The sequence below is a fragment of the Phyllobates terribilis genome, unplaced genomic scaffold, assembly GCF_046119375.1.
Source record: "Phyllobates terribilis strain yellow unplaced genomic scaffold, ASM4611937v1 Scaffold_7__3_contigs__length_470593459, whole genome shotgun sequence".
NCBI classification, from domain to species: Eukaryota; Metazoa; Chordata; class Amphibia; order Anura; family Dendrobatidae; genus Phyllobates; species Phyllobates terribilis.
In genome coordinates this window covers 91373291-91387292 of record NW_027362767.1, presented here as the reverse complement: position 1 = coordinate 91387292, position 14002 = coordinate 91373291, and the positions used below count along the sequence as shown (strand labels likewise).

At 41.9% G+C, this 14002-nt stretch overlaps 1 protein-coding gene across 2 annotated transcripts in view; it reads right to left on the bottom strand.

The window, feature by feature from the left end:
• Positions 1–1935: 1935 nt before the first annotated feature.
• Positions 1936–14002, bottom strand: part of PSMA6 (proteasome 20S subunit alpha 6) — a 32381-nt gene continuing 20314 nt past the window's right edge. The window contains exons 2-7 of one of the 2 annotated variants that reach the window (XM_073637552.1): positions 8840–8934; positions 7772–7853; positions 5232–5387; positions 4487–4665; positions 3712–3806; positions 1936–2089 (exon numbers count right to left, since the gene is read on the bottom strand). In XM_073637552.1, the coding sequence (XP_073493653.1) occupies positions 2032–2089; positions 3712–3806; positions 4487–4665; positions 5232–5387; positions 7772–7853; positions 8840–8934 (665 nt within the window). In that variant the 3' untranslated portion in view covers positions 1936–2031. Of the gene's footprint in view, positions 2090–3711; positions 3807–4486; positions 4666–5231; positions 5388–7771; positions 7861–8839; positions 8935–14002 lie in introns of both variants that reach the window. The other variant, XM_073637551.1, reaches the window with a different exon arrangement.

The window sequence follows — 14002 nt, the reverse complement described above, 5'->3', positions numbered from 1 at the left end:
TCTTCCATCTTTGACTATTGGCAGCGCAGATTAACCCTACCATTCCTTTTCAGTTACTATGATAAATCTGGTGCGTTTTAAGATGGTCTAATCTAAGTTAGCACTAAGGATCTTACAGTATTGATAAATCTGCCCCAATATGTGTGAAGCTACCCTTAAGATTCATTACAGGAGACATTCTTGACCAAAAAACCACATGCAGTTTTATCATGAATCGGTGTGACTTCATATTGCATTTTGAGTTTTTTTTTCTAAATACACACTAGATAGATAAAATGTGATTCACTAAATCCTATATTTAAAAAAAAACAAAAAAACCCCTTAAAATCTGCAAAACCATGGCAAATCACTGCTCGTGTATGTGCACATATTGCATTTTTGTTGTGTTTAATTCCATGCAGTTTTGTCACAAAAACTGAAGGATTTTGTAGCACCAAGAAAGTGAATGAGATTCCTGAAGTCTAATGACAGATTGCTCATTTTGTCCTTGCAGATTTGCAGCAAATTTAAATCCCCAATGTGTCAATTCTTACAGCAGATTTCACCCATTCAAATGAGCGGAGAAAAATCTGCAGAAAAAAAAAAGGCATGTAAAAAACACGAGTATTTTACACAAATGTTTTTCCTGCCAACACATCAGGATTTGCAGTAGAATTTGTGTTTATACACTATGGCCAAATTCAGACGTCTGAGAAACCTATCTCTGTACGGACCCCTATTGTATAGACTGGCCGTGGAGGACCTCAATCCTGAACTTTGATAACAGGCGCCATTAGAAGCAAGTACATTCAGACCAAAGTCTATGAAAGCCTGTGTAAAAATGGGGTAAACAGAGATGTGAGTAAAAACTGTAAGTTATAGAATGATTTGAAGGTAGTCAAGGACCTTCTTGCTTCGGCCGGTTTTACATGTCCTTGTGTTGAACTGCAATCTCCGGACCACCCTCAGACGGTCAGGACATTGAAGTCTGTACACGGAATTGTGGACATCTAAAACCGGCCTTCGTTATTAGTGGTCCCTCCACAAATGTTATCTGGCCTCATGTGCCTAAAATACTTATAACCAGATACACAAATACATTTGTGTATAAGGAGTGTATAGGTGCAAATTCCGGCCAGACCACAGGTCTGATTCATGACGGTTAGTTTGAGTCATCAGACCCGAATTTTACAATTCTGTGAAATTGTCCGGACATCTAAAATTTAAACCAAAATAAGAATCCAGATTTCAGTTCAAATGTGGGCACAGATTTTCCTTGCTGCATTGGAATGGGTGCAATCGACAGCATACCTGGAATTTGCTATAAAAATTGTATTTGTAAATGTGTTTAAAAATGTTGCAACAAATACAGGATGTGTGACCCTGGCCTTACGATTTCCTCTATCTGCTCTAGTGCAAAGAGTATTACATTTGCTTTAGATAAAAGGTATAAAACCCTTTAAAGGACTCGTGCTTTCGTCCATATATTTAGTGCCATTGATGAGATTTTCCTATTTGTTCCGGAGAGTCTGATCTAAAATGATGGAATCTAATCCCAACCTTATCTGCATGAAACCGAAAGGCTGGAAGATGCCTAACGCAATATTTTAAGGAATTTTCTGTTAAACGTTCAATTGTTAAATGGCTTCTGACACAATTAAAGTGTACTTTAGCAGGAAGGACAGTTTTTGTAGTTTGCAATGCTATATAAGTACATTAGCTTGCGTACCTGCAAACAAAGGTGCATTTAAAAGCCAAGCATGCAGAATATGGACTCTTCTGAGAGTTGCAAGAGATTGCAGAAGAAAAAAAAAAAAAGTTTCACATTTCGTTAAAATTGTGCTGAGTAAATAGACGTCTCCACCTATTAGCACGCATTGCTGAGGACTATGCATTATCATTAAATCAATGTCATGTTCTCAGGAAGCCTTTGCTTGGAGCAAAATAACATACAAATGATAGTCAAAAATCTCTTTATTCGTACAGAGAAAATGATACACAGGAGAACAACAGGCAAAAGGTTTGTGGTGACTTGTCAGATCTGGCGATATGCTAGTCGCGCTCTGCTAATGCTACCAGGTGAACATCGATCTCTGTTTCTGTGAGAATCCTGTAATACAGAATATGTTACACAATTATACACTGAAATCATGTAATGCATGTGTGAACCATGCCACAAAAACAACAGGAAAGAGGTAGTGGTAATTTGCAGAACTAAAGAAATTGTCCCATGAACAAAGTGCACTTTAATTAATAGATCTTGGAATAATTATAAGTTCTACAATTGGATGTGTTAAAAAATGTTCCTGTGCTGAGATAATCTTATAAATGTGCCCCTGCTGTGTACTGTGTAATGGCTGTGTCTGTCCGTGCAAAGCCGCTCCAGCTCATGGTCTGCACATACCACAGTTCCTGGTCAGGGGAGGAAGCACAAGTCACTTATTATCAGGGCTGTGGAGTCGGTGGTGTTATAAAATGGACCGACTCCAACTCCTAAAATATATAATAAATTGGGTACAGTAGTTCAATGCAGTTTGTGGGGAATATTTTTTCATAAGAATTTGGGAAAGTTATGAAATGTCCTATAAATGTCAGTCCTATTCTTGATCTAAGGGTCTAGACTTTTAGCTGAGAGGAATCTGTGCTACAGTAAATTTATCACTTAAACATGAGCCATGTGTGAGGGAGTCGGTGTAATGGAAATTGAGAAGTTGGAGGTTTGGCTTACCAACTCCAATGCTTATTATAAGACAGTATACAGACAAAACAGCAGGGGCTACTGCTTTCTGAGGTAACACATTTCCCTGCCTTTTTTATCACAGGAATGAGTGTTTCTGCTACATCCCCAGCCGTCTAATCTCCTCATTAATAAAGTCAGGAGCTCCAGAAGCCACTGAGCTTATATGTCATGGACTTGATTTATGATGAGCTCAAAGGACTGGTGATGCAGCAAAAACACTTGCTCCTGTGATAAAACAGGCAGAGAAATGTGTTACCTCAGAAAGCAGCAGCTGTGAGCCCCAGCTGTGTAGTCTATACACGGTCTTATCATAAGCGCCTTATGTTTCCTCCCCCAGCCAGGAGCTGTTGTATGTGCTGACCATGAAATAAAGCAGCTCTGCATAGTTGAACACCGCCATTACACAGTATATAGCAGAGGCACATTTAGAAGGTTATCTCAACAGAGGAACATTTCTTTTTAAACACATCCAATTGTGGAATTTATTATTCCAAGATCTGTTAATTAAAACGTACTCTGTTCAGGTGACAACCCCTTTAAAGAAAAACTTCAGTCATTGCACACATTTACATGATTAATCCCTTCCATATCAGGGACATGAGATAATACAATAACATCTAATCCAAGGGAAATATACAAATTCCTTATGCTCTCATGTCCTATGAAGCATCATTTTCATCCCGCTGACTTTATAGTGGGGAATTATTCGCTTTCCTGCCATCAGAAGTAATGGTATGTTGCCTAGGATGGACGAGACCCCCACCATACTTTAAAATAAAAGGTCCTTAACAGCTTTTAATAGGGTCGTCAGCCACCTGCTGGGTGAAAAAATACACTGGGATGTACCGAAAAAGCTCGCTGCAATTATCTAGCGCTTTAGACCCTTATTCTGATGACTGATGTGGGGTCTCTAATCCTAAATACTAAAAGACAAGTTACAATAAAATATTAAACAAGAGAAACTCTGCGTGCGAGTGTTCGACTACACAAACCTGAATTTTGGATCCTGAAGGCTCACTACGCCAACCTCAAGCTCAGAGGGTTTGAAATCGATAGACAGAACGGTGGAGAGACAAGAGATGGCCGTCTAAAAAGAAAGAAAAAAAGAAAATGTGCAATGGTTGAAAGAGAACATTAAGAAGTATATAAGAAGTCATAAATAATGAATAATAATTCTTGACTCACTCCTAAGAAACAAATTGTTTAGCGATTAAATCCTCACCAGAAACGTAGCTGACTGATATCCTGTCCATGCATGGAGCTAGTCTGGACGGTGACTGCACGTGAGTAAGGCTCACGCCCTATACGCCCTTTACATAACTGCTCACAGCAAGGTATGCTGGAGATGTGACTGCATGCATGTGACATTAGGAACACAGGGACTTGCTATGGATCAGGGGCTTTTAGAGGGTTAAACAGCCAAAAGTGGTTGAGGGGCGGTTGTGTGGGCATAGCTTCATAATTGCTGTGATGTAAATATACATCAATTTGCCGTAACACCGTTTAAATCATGACGTACGGTTAAATCATATGTCGGGAACGGGTTAAAAAATATATTTATTTAATCAGCAAACTCCTTTAATCCTTAGACTGCATTTACATGGGACTACAGCTTCCTAATACTGTAGTAATGGATTCCTATAACAGAGGACGCCGCTCAGATAGGATAGCCTGTGTGCAGAGGCTCAGAATGATCGTGTGCATTCCCGATGGGATGGGAGGATAGCCTGAACAAGAAGAGTACTGTGAGAAAAACGCAGCACCAACCTCAACGCTCTGCTCAAACGTCCAATCAAATTTCTTCTTCACTTTCTTTTCTAGAAAACTGGTGGCTTCGGTCTGTTTGACACCAGCTGTGGTAGCCTTGAAGCCACAATAATAGCCAGCAGGGTCACACTTATACACCTGAGCTCCATTTTCTTCATCTATTCCAATAAGGATCATACCTGAAAGAAAACAGAGAAGAGGTGTAAAAAAAAAACCCCCGACCTTCTATATAAAAGATAAGTGATCGCATCATAGATTTATAGATGCAAAGTCATAGTGATCATTATCGGGCAGCACGGTGGCTCAGTGGGTAGCCACGTACTATGCATAGAGAAGCACAGTGGCTCAGTGGGTAGCCTTGTACTATATATAAAGCAGCTTGATGGCTCAGTGGGTAGCCACGTACTATGCATAGAGAAGCACAGTGGCTCAGTGGGTAGCCTTGTACTATATATAAAGCAGCTTGATGGCTCAGTGGGTAGCCATGTACTATGTAGCTTTGCAGCACTGAAGTCCAGGGTTCAAATCCCACCAAGGACAACATTTACAAGGAGTTTGTATGTTCTCCCAGTGTTTGTGTGGGTTTCCTCCGGGTACTCCAGTTTCCCCTCCATACTCCAAAGACCTACTGATAGGGAATGTAGATTGTGAGCCCCAATGGAGACAGTGATGATGATGTCTGCAGAATTAAATGGTGCTACGAACAGAGTAAAATAAAAATAAATATGGTACATGGGATACTTACAGCAGCCTAGTGGCCTCATTTCTGCATTTTGCGTGTAGACTTGTGAGATATCAGCGATCCGTTTACAAAGCATATCCACTGGGATGTCGTAACCGTACTTGTACTTCCAGTTGGCGGCTTCATAGCGGGCCCTCTGCACCTGAGACCTGCTGTCCGCTGAAGAAGAGAAGTCGTCACATTAATAACATATAAAACACACACAGACGTCTGACATTGCAGCAAAGAACAGAGAAAAGTAGTCACTCTCAGATTAAAGGGGTAATCTCACATTTGGAAGCCATCCCCTATCCATTAGACAGGGGATAACTAACAAATCAAAGGGGGGCAAACAGCTGGGACCCCCACGATCCAGAGAACTCGCATGAATGGAGCGGAGGTTGATCATGCGCACTGCTGCTCCACTCATTCATATGGGAGTGCCAGCGGTCTCATTAAGAATGAATGGGGCAGCACACGTGGGGCTCTTCAGAACCCTGGTTCTTGGGATTGGTAGGGGCCACAGTGATCAGGACGTTATCCTTTATCCCATGGATAGCGGATAACTAACCTGAGAACATTCCTTTCAATAATAACTCTGTCTTGAATTTGAAGGCTATTATTTCACACTGGTGCCTGTTCGTTAAGGCTGTGGCAGGTGGTGCTTTACCCTATACTGCAAAGGCTTCACCTATTCAATAGTCCCAGTAATGACCTGCAAACTGCCTGGTATAACCTGATATACAGTGGGGAAAATAAGTATTTGATACACTGCCGATTTTGCAAGTTTTCCCACCTACAAAGAATGGAGAGGTGTGTAATTGTTATCGTAGGCACACTTCACCTCTGAGAGACAATCTAAAAATAAAAACCAGAAAATCACATTGTATGATTTTTAAAATGATTAAATAGCATTTTATTTAGTGAAAAAAAGTATTTGATCCCCCTACTAACCAGCAAGAATTCTGGCTCTCACAGCCCTGTTAGTTTTTCTTTAAGAAGCCCTCCTACTCTGCACTCACACCTGTCCACACACTCAACCAATCACACTCCAACCTCTCCACCATGGCCAAGACCAAAGAGCTGTCTAAGGACATCAGGGACAAAATTGTAGACCTGCAGAAGGCTGGGATGGGCTACAGGACAATAGGCAAGCAGCTAGGTGAGAAGGCAACAAATGTTGGCACAATTATTAGGAGATGGAAGAAACACAAGATGACTATCAATCTTCCTCAGTCTGGGGCTCCAGGCAAGATCTCGTCTTGTGGGGTAAGGATGATTCTGATAAAGGTCAGGAATCAGTCCAAAACTACACAGGAGGACCTGGTCAATGACCTGAAGAGAGCTGGGACCACAGTCTCAAAGATTACCATTAGTAACACACTACACCGTCATGGATTAAAGTCCTGCAGGGCACGCAAGGTCCCACTGTTCACGCTAGCACAAGTCCAGGCCCGTTTGAAGTTCGCCAATGACCATCTGGATGATCCAGAGGAGGCATGGGAGAAGGTCATGTGGTCAGATGAGACCAAAATAGAACTTTTTGGTATCAACTCCACTCACTGTGTTTGGAGGAAGAAGAAGGATGAGTACAACCCCAAGAACACCATCCCAACTGTGAAGCATGGTGGGGGAAACATCATAATTTGGGGGTGCTTTTCTGCAAAGGGGACAGGACGACTGCACCTTATTGCATGGAGGATGGAAGGGGTAATGTATAGTGAGATTTTGGCCAACAACCTCCTTCCCTCAGTAAGAGCATTGAACATGGGGCGGGGCTGGATCTTCCAGCATGACAATGACCCGAAACACACAGCCAGGGAAACTAAGGAGTAGCTCTGTAAGAAGCATTTCAAGGTCCTGGAGTGGCCTAGCCAGTCTCCAGACCGGAATCCAATAGAAAATCTTTGGAGAGAGCTGAAACTCAATGTTGTCCAGTGACAGTACCAAAACCTGAAAGATCTGGAGAAGATCTGTATATGGAGGAGTGGGCCAAAATCCCAGCTGCAGTGTGTGCAAACTTGATGAAGAACAACAGGAAACGTCTGACCTCTGTTTTGGCAAACAAAAGTTTCTGTACCAAATATTAAGTTCTGTTTTTCTATTGTATCAAATACTTATTTCATGCAATAAAATGCAAATTAATTATGTTAAAATCATACAATGTGATTTTCTGGATTTCTCTCTCACAGGTGAAGTGTACCTACGATAAAAATTACAGACCTCTCCATTCTTTGTAGGTGGGAAAACTTGCAAAATTGGCAGTGTATCAAATACTTACTTTCCCCACTGTATGTGCCAGTGCAGGCAAGAATCTTTCAAGGAGATGAATGTCTTTAAGACTTAAACTGAAGCCGCTTCAGGTTTTAACTGCAGCAGGGATTTATGGATAACCTGGCTTTGCAGGAACATTGGTGATGGAGGAGAATAATCCGGCTAATGCTTGCTAACACGGCCTGTGCTCCGTTAATAAAAATGTGGACGTAATTCTGCAATGCTTTACAGTGAGAGAACAATGGCCTGCGACAAAAGAAGTGTAATGTAATTCAGTAATGGTCAGTCACCTGTCATGCCGGTCATCACACAGCCGATGCTCTCTGTTATCTGGAATAAATGGGTGACGGTATTGCTATCCAGCAACTTGTCCTGCATCAGTACATTACGAAAGGGAAGAAGAGTTATGTAGAAGTCTATACATGTAAGTGCATCACAGAACTATCTACATGCATGTACATGAAACGTGGAGCATTACTACATTCAGGCTAGGTTCATACGAGCATATGAAAAATAATGCAATTTCATCCAGGAAAGTGGAACATTTTTTTTTCTCACTTCTCCATATGCAATCCGTTTTTTTTTTTGCTATTTTTTGCAGAAGATATTAAAGACAGTTTATCGTTTCCTATGTAACAGAATTGCAATGTATCTGTAAAAAAACAAATGCTACACTGTGGCTCTGTATGGCAGCCGATTTTTTATTTGAGCACCCATAGATTTGAATGGGGGATTCTCATCCGATTTACGGAATAAACTAGGGCATACGGACATTTTTAGACAAGCAAATTTGGTCAATGAAAAAAAATAGTCATCTGCACAGCCCCACTGAGTAACATTGGTCCAAGTACGGTCCGTTTAGTTCTTGGATCGAAAATGTGGTTGTGTGAATGAGTCCTCAGGAACAGTACTATACAGGCGGCTCAGTGGTTAGCACCTTATTCTAGCAACACAGAGAAAATTCCCTTTACGCTAACCAGGTCAGAGCAACATTTGCATAAAACATGTATGTATTCCCTGTTTATAACACACCCTAAAGACATACAGGCTTCCTGTCACATCGGCCCTATTATATGTACATGTTTAAAATTATATTGTAAGGCTTGATGGAGAACGACATGAACCTGACTATTCACAATCACTCCTGTCTGTCTACCCCTTCTGCAGCCGGACACCATAATAACCAGGTTCTCATATCTTCCGGCAGTATCATCTGTGGTAATGGAGAAGGACATCTACATAGAAACTGATGCCAAGCCAACTACAAATTGGGGATTTTCTTCCTCCCCGAGATGTAAAAAATAAAGACTAGTGTATCCTATGTTCACTGCCCGTGACATGATGTTTATTTTATTTACCGGGACTTTCTTTTGTGTGACCACAACGGCACAATCCTTCCCCCGGACCGCCACCGACGTGAGGCCTCCTTGGTTGATGGCTTTAAATGCATATTCTGGGGGGAAAAAAATAAATAAAAAACCATGATAAGAAATAGGTGAATAATAAAATAAAGGCTGTTTTTTGTCATTCTTCAAAGAAAAATGTGTGTAAAGAAATAAATGAAAAAGGATTGAAATGTGAAAGTGACAAAAATCTATTTTACTAACAATATTATAGTATACTTGATAATAATAATAATAGTTTTTATTTTTATAGCGCCAACATATTCCGCAGCACTTTACAAATTTTAGGGGGGACTTATACAGACAATACAGAATAAGCATAACTCATGTCAAAAGGAGTGAGGGTCTTGCTTGCAAGCTTACAGTCTATGAGGAAATGGGGGAGACACAAAAGGTAAAATGTACAAATATTGTATAATGCAGCCTTGATATACTGAATAGGATAAATAATACATGGACTGGTCGCCTGCCAGTATGTGTACAGTCCTGACCGAGGCTATTAAGTGCATAGTTGGTATGAACCTGAAGTTGAAGAAGATTTTAATATGGGTGAAAACTGGGACGGACAGAGTGTGTTTAGGCTATACGCCAGTCTAAAGAAATGTGTTTTTAGGGTCCGCTTGAAACTGTGGGTATTGGGAATTAATCGAACTGTCCTGGGTAGTGCATTCCAAAGAATTGGCGCAGCACGAGAGAAATCTTGGAGACGGGAGTGGGAAGTTCGGATTATGGAGGATTTTAGTTTCAAGTCATTTGCAGAACGGAGGGCACGTGTAGGGTGGGACAAGAGACAAGAGAGGAGATGTAGGGGGGTACTGAAGCATGGAGCGCTTTGTGGGTAAGCGTGGTAAGTTTAAATTGAACTCTATATTGGATGGGCAACCAATGCAATGACTGGCACAGGGAAGAGGCATCGGTGTAGCGGTTGGCGAGGAATATGATCCTGGCTGCTGCGTTAAGGACGGATTGGAGAGGGGAGAGTTTAGTAAGAGGGAGCCTGATAAGTAGAGAGTTGCAGTAGTCCAGACGAAAATGAATAAGAGCTACAGTAAGAGTTTTTGCCAAGTCAAAGGTGAGAAAAGTCCTGATTCTTGAGATGTTTTTGAGGTGTAGATGACATGAACGAGCGAGTGATTTGATGTGAGGAGTGAAGGAAAGATCTGAATCAAAAATGACCCCAAGACAGCGGGCTTGTTGCTGGGGAGTAATGGTGGAGCCACAAACGGAAATGGCAATATCGGGCACAGGTAGGTTAGCAGAGGGAGGAAATACGAGTAGTTCAGTTTTTGACAGATTCAGTTTTAGGTAGAGGGAGGACATAATGTTAGACACAGCAGAAAGACAATCACTGGTCTTTGTAGTAATGCAGGGGTGATGTCCGGAGCAGAGGTGTATAATTGGGTGTCATCAGCATAGAGATGGTACTGAAAACCGAATCTGCTGATTGTTTGTCCAATAGGAGCAGTGTATAAGGAGAAAAGAAGGGGGCCTAGGACTGATCCTTGTGGAACCCCGACAGTAAGGGGAAGTAGGGAGAAGGAGGAGCCGGCAAAAGACACAGAGAAGGAGCGGTCAGAGAGATAGGAGGAGAACCAGGAGAGAACAGTGTCCTTGAGGCCAATAGTGCGGAGCTGTCTGAGAGATAGCGGATTAGACGGGAATGGACCAGGCGTTCCAGGAGTTTAGAGATAAAGGGAAGATTGGAAACAGGTCTATAGTTGGCCGTGCAGTTTTGGTCAAGGGATGGTTTTTTAAGTAATGGTTGTATGCTGGCGTGTTTAAAAGAAGAGGGAAAGATACCAGATGAGAGGGAAAGGTTGAAAATTTTAGTTAGGCGAGTGGTGACAGCTGGAGCAAGGGACTGAAGGAGATGCGAGGGAATAGGGTCACTGGTGCAGGTGGTAGGGCGAGAAGATGCAAGGAGCCTGATCACTTCATCTTCCGTGACTGGTTCGAAGTCAGAAAATGAGCAAGATACAATGTGGCGGGGGAGAGCATGCATAACATTTGGGGATTGGGAGATTTCCTGTTGGATACGGTCAATTTTTTCTTTTAAATAATTGGCCAGATCGTCAGCACTGAGGTCGGTGGTCGGGGCCTGTGTTGTTTGATTGAGGAGAGTCGTTTAGGATTATTGGAAAGTGAGATTATGAGGTTGTTAAAGTAGGTTTGTTTGGAGAGGTGAAGCGCAGAGTTATAGGTTTTCAGCATAAATTTATAGTGGAGGAAATCTTCGGGCAGATTTGATTTTCTCCACAGCCGTTCAGCGCACCTGGAGTACCTCTGGAGAAGACGTGTTTGAGGCGTGTGCCAGGGTTGTCGCCGTCTATGCCGAATTGTTCTTTGAGTAGGAGGTGCGGCTTCATCCAGGGCGCATAGCATTATTTTGTTATAATGCTTCAATGCAGAGTCGGGACATGAGAGGGAGGAAATTGGGGCCAATGATGATTGCAACCTTTTTATACATTTCTGGGTGTTAATGGCGCGTAAATTTCTATAAGTGTGGAAGGTGGGAGTGTCTTGAGTAGAGTCACAGTTCTTGATAGAGAATGAAAGCAGATTATGGTCAGAGAGTGGAAGGTGAGAGTTAGTAAAGTCATGTACTGAGCAAAGCCGGGAAAAGATCAGGTCCAATGTGTTCCCGTCTTCATGTGTAGGAGAATTAGCAAGCTGTGAAAGGCCGAAGGAGGAGGTTAGTGATAAAAGATGCGTGGCAGATGGGGAAAGAGGATCGTCAATTGGGATTTTAAAATCTCCCATGATTATCGTGGGGATGTCGCAGGATAGAAAATTTGGAAGCCAGGCAGCAACGTGATCCAGGAATTGACGGGGGGGGACCTGGAGGGCGATAGACAACCGCCACGCGCAGGAAGAAGGGCCGGTAGAGTCTGACTGTGTGGGCCTCAAAAGACGGGAAGATAAGGGAGGGTACAGGGGGGTGGGATAACCTGAAAAGTACATTTTGTTGAAAGAAGCAGACCAACACCTCCCCCTGATCTGTTGTCAGGTCGTGGGGTATGAGAGAAATGTAGGCCACCATAGGAGAGAGCTGCAGCGGCGGTGGTGTCCGACTGCTGGATCCAGGTTTCGGTGAGAGCCAGAAGGTTGAGGGAATTAGAAAGGAAAAAGTCATGGATGTAAGAGAGTTTATTACATGCTGAGCATGCATTCCAAAGGGCACAGTTGAATGAGACAGAAGATATACAGGGAATATTAATGAGATTAGCAGGGTTTCTGAATATAACCGGGAAAGAGTCAGTGTTATTATTACTGGCGGGTCCTGGGTTGGGAGAAATATCACCTGCGACTAATAGAAGGAAGATACAGAGAGTGAGCAGATGGTTGAGTGACTTGTGAGAGCGTTTCCTGTGTGGTATGGTGGGAATGAATGGATCTGCGTGGTATAACATTGTGAAGAGAGCATGACAACTGTACATAGGAGAAGAGAGGAGAGAGGGGTTAATATGGATGAAGTGTGCCGAATTTGTGGGAGAATGGTGAATGTGGATGATTGTAGCAGCCAGAATATAAATGGCACAGATACAAATGGTGAATACTATTTGCCAAAAAGATGACCTGGAAGCAACTTTGTTTAATTGTCTTGCATGTTTTACCTGTCTCCGGCCCAACTGCCATCTTCTAACTGCCGCGGCACTTTGATAAATTATGGCACTTCGATAAAGTATGCATAAATGCTATATGCATAAATGCCCCCGCATAAATGCTGCCCCTTGACTATGTCTCAATATATAGGGACGTATCTGCTTAGATCTACACAGATTTAACTAGTTAGCAATCAATCACTAGCTTAAAGGACAACAGGAGACCATAAATGGCAGGAAAAAAAACCGACTGGCAACTCTACATGGATCATAAAATGTTAAAAGTGTGAGGACCTTAAAGTATCATGGATTAAACAACGTAGAGGAGTGAGAAATATATACCAGGGAAAGGCTTGAGCTTTATCAACCCCATATTGTCATTCCCCGATTATTTACTGCTATCTATGGCATTGGATATTACATGGATGTGAGCAGAGATGAGTGTTGATAGGATAAATAAAGACAATGTTACATTTACATTACATTTTAAGCCTTTATTGTTATTTTTAAACTCTCAACCCACCACAAAGACAACCCTTGTTTCTACACAACTTCCTATTCTTATTCCTTGTAAAAGTCATTTTCTTTCATTTGTCAGTTTCGGACTGCAGGCAGTAGCACAGTCCACCACCACTTATTTTTCATCTAGTTCCTGCTTTCAGTGCTTTGGATGAATTAAACAGACCGTGGTAAGGCCAGGATCACACATGCTTAGAGAAATGTATATAATTTTAACTACTTTATAGGAAACAACAAAAAATGAACATTGGGCTGTTCTGAAAAATAGCAGTGTCTGCATTTGTCTTTACAAACTCACAATATGTACTCTTTTTTTTTTTTTTGAGGATTTAGCATTCCTGTGAATCACTAACTTCATATTTAGTTGTATACACACAGTTTTTTAGAACTGCTTCACATCCATGTTGCATAGAGTCAACTAACTTCTGGCCCCTGTCAACCAGGGCTGTGGAGTCCGTGTCCATTTTGGTGGAGTTGGAGTCGGTATAAAATGGACCAACTCCAACCCCTAAAAATATATAATTGGGTACAGTAGTTCAATGCAGTTTGTGGGGAATATTTTTTCATAAGAATTTGGGAAAGTTATGAAATGTCCTATAAATGTCTGTCCTATTCCTGATCTAAGGGTCTAGACTTTTAGCTGAAATTAATCTGTGCTACAGTAAATTTATCACTTAAACATGAGCCAAGTATGAGGGCGTCGGAGTCGTGGAGTAGGTGTCATGGAAATTGAGGAGTCGGAGGTTTGGCTTACCGACTCCACAGCCCTGCCGTCAACTGTTATTCCAGCCCAGAATGTTTTGACTACATCCCACAAATTTTTAGCATTAGTTGGCTTTGCCTCAGAAATGGCATTTTTGGTGTCACCCCACAAGTGTTCTATCAAATTAATGTCCGGGGATTGGGCTGGCCACTCCATAACCTCAAATTTTGTTGGACTGGAACCAAGATTTTGCTTGTTTACTGGTGGGTTTAGGGTCGTTGTCTTGTTGAAACA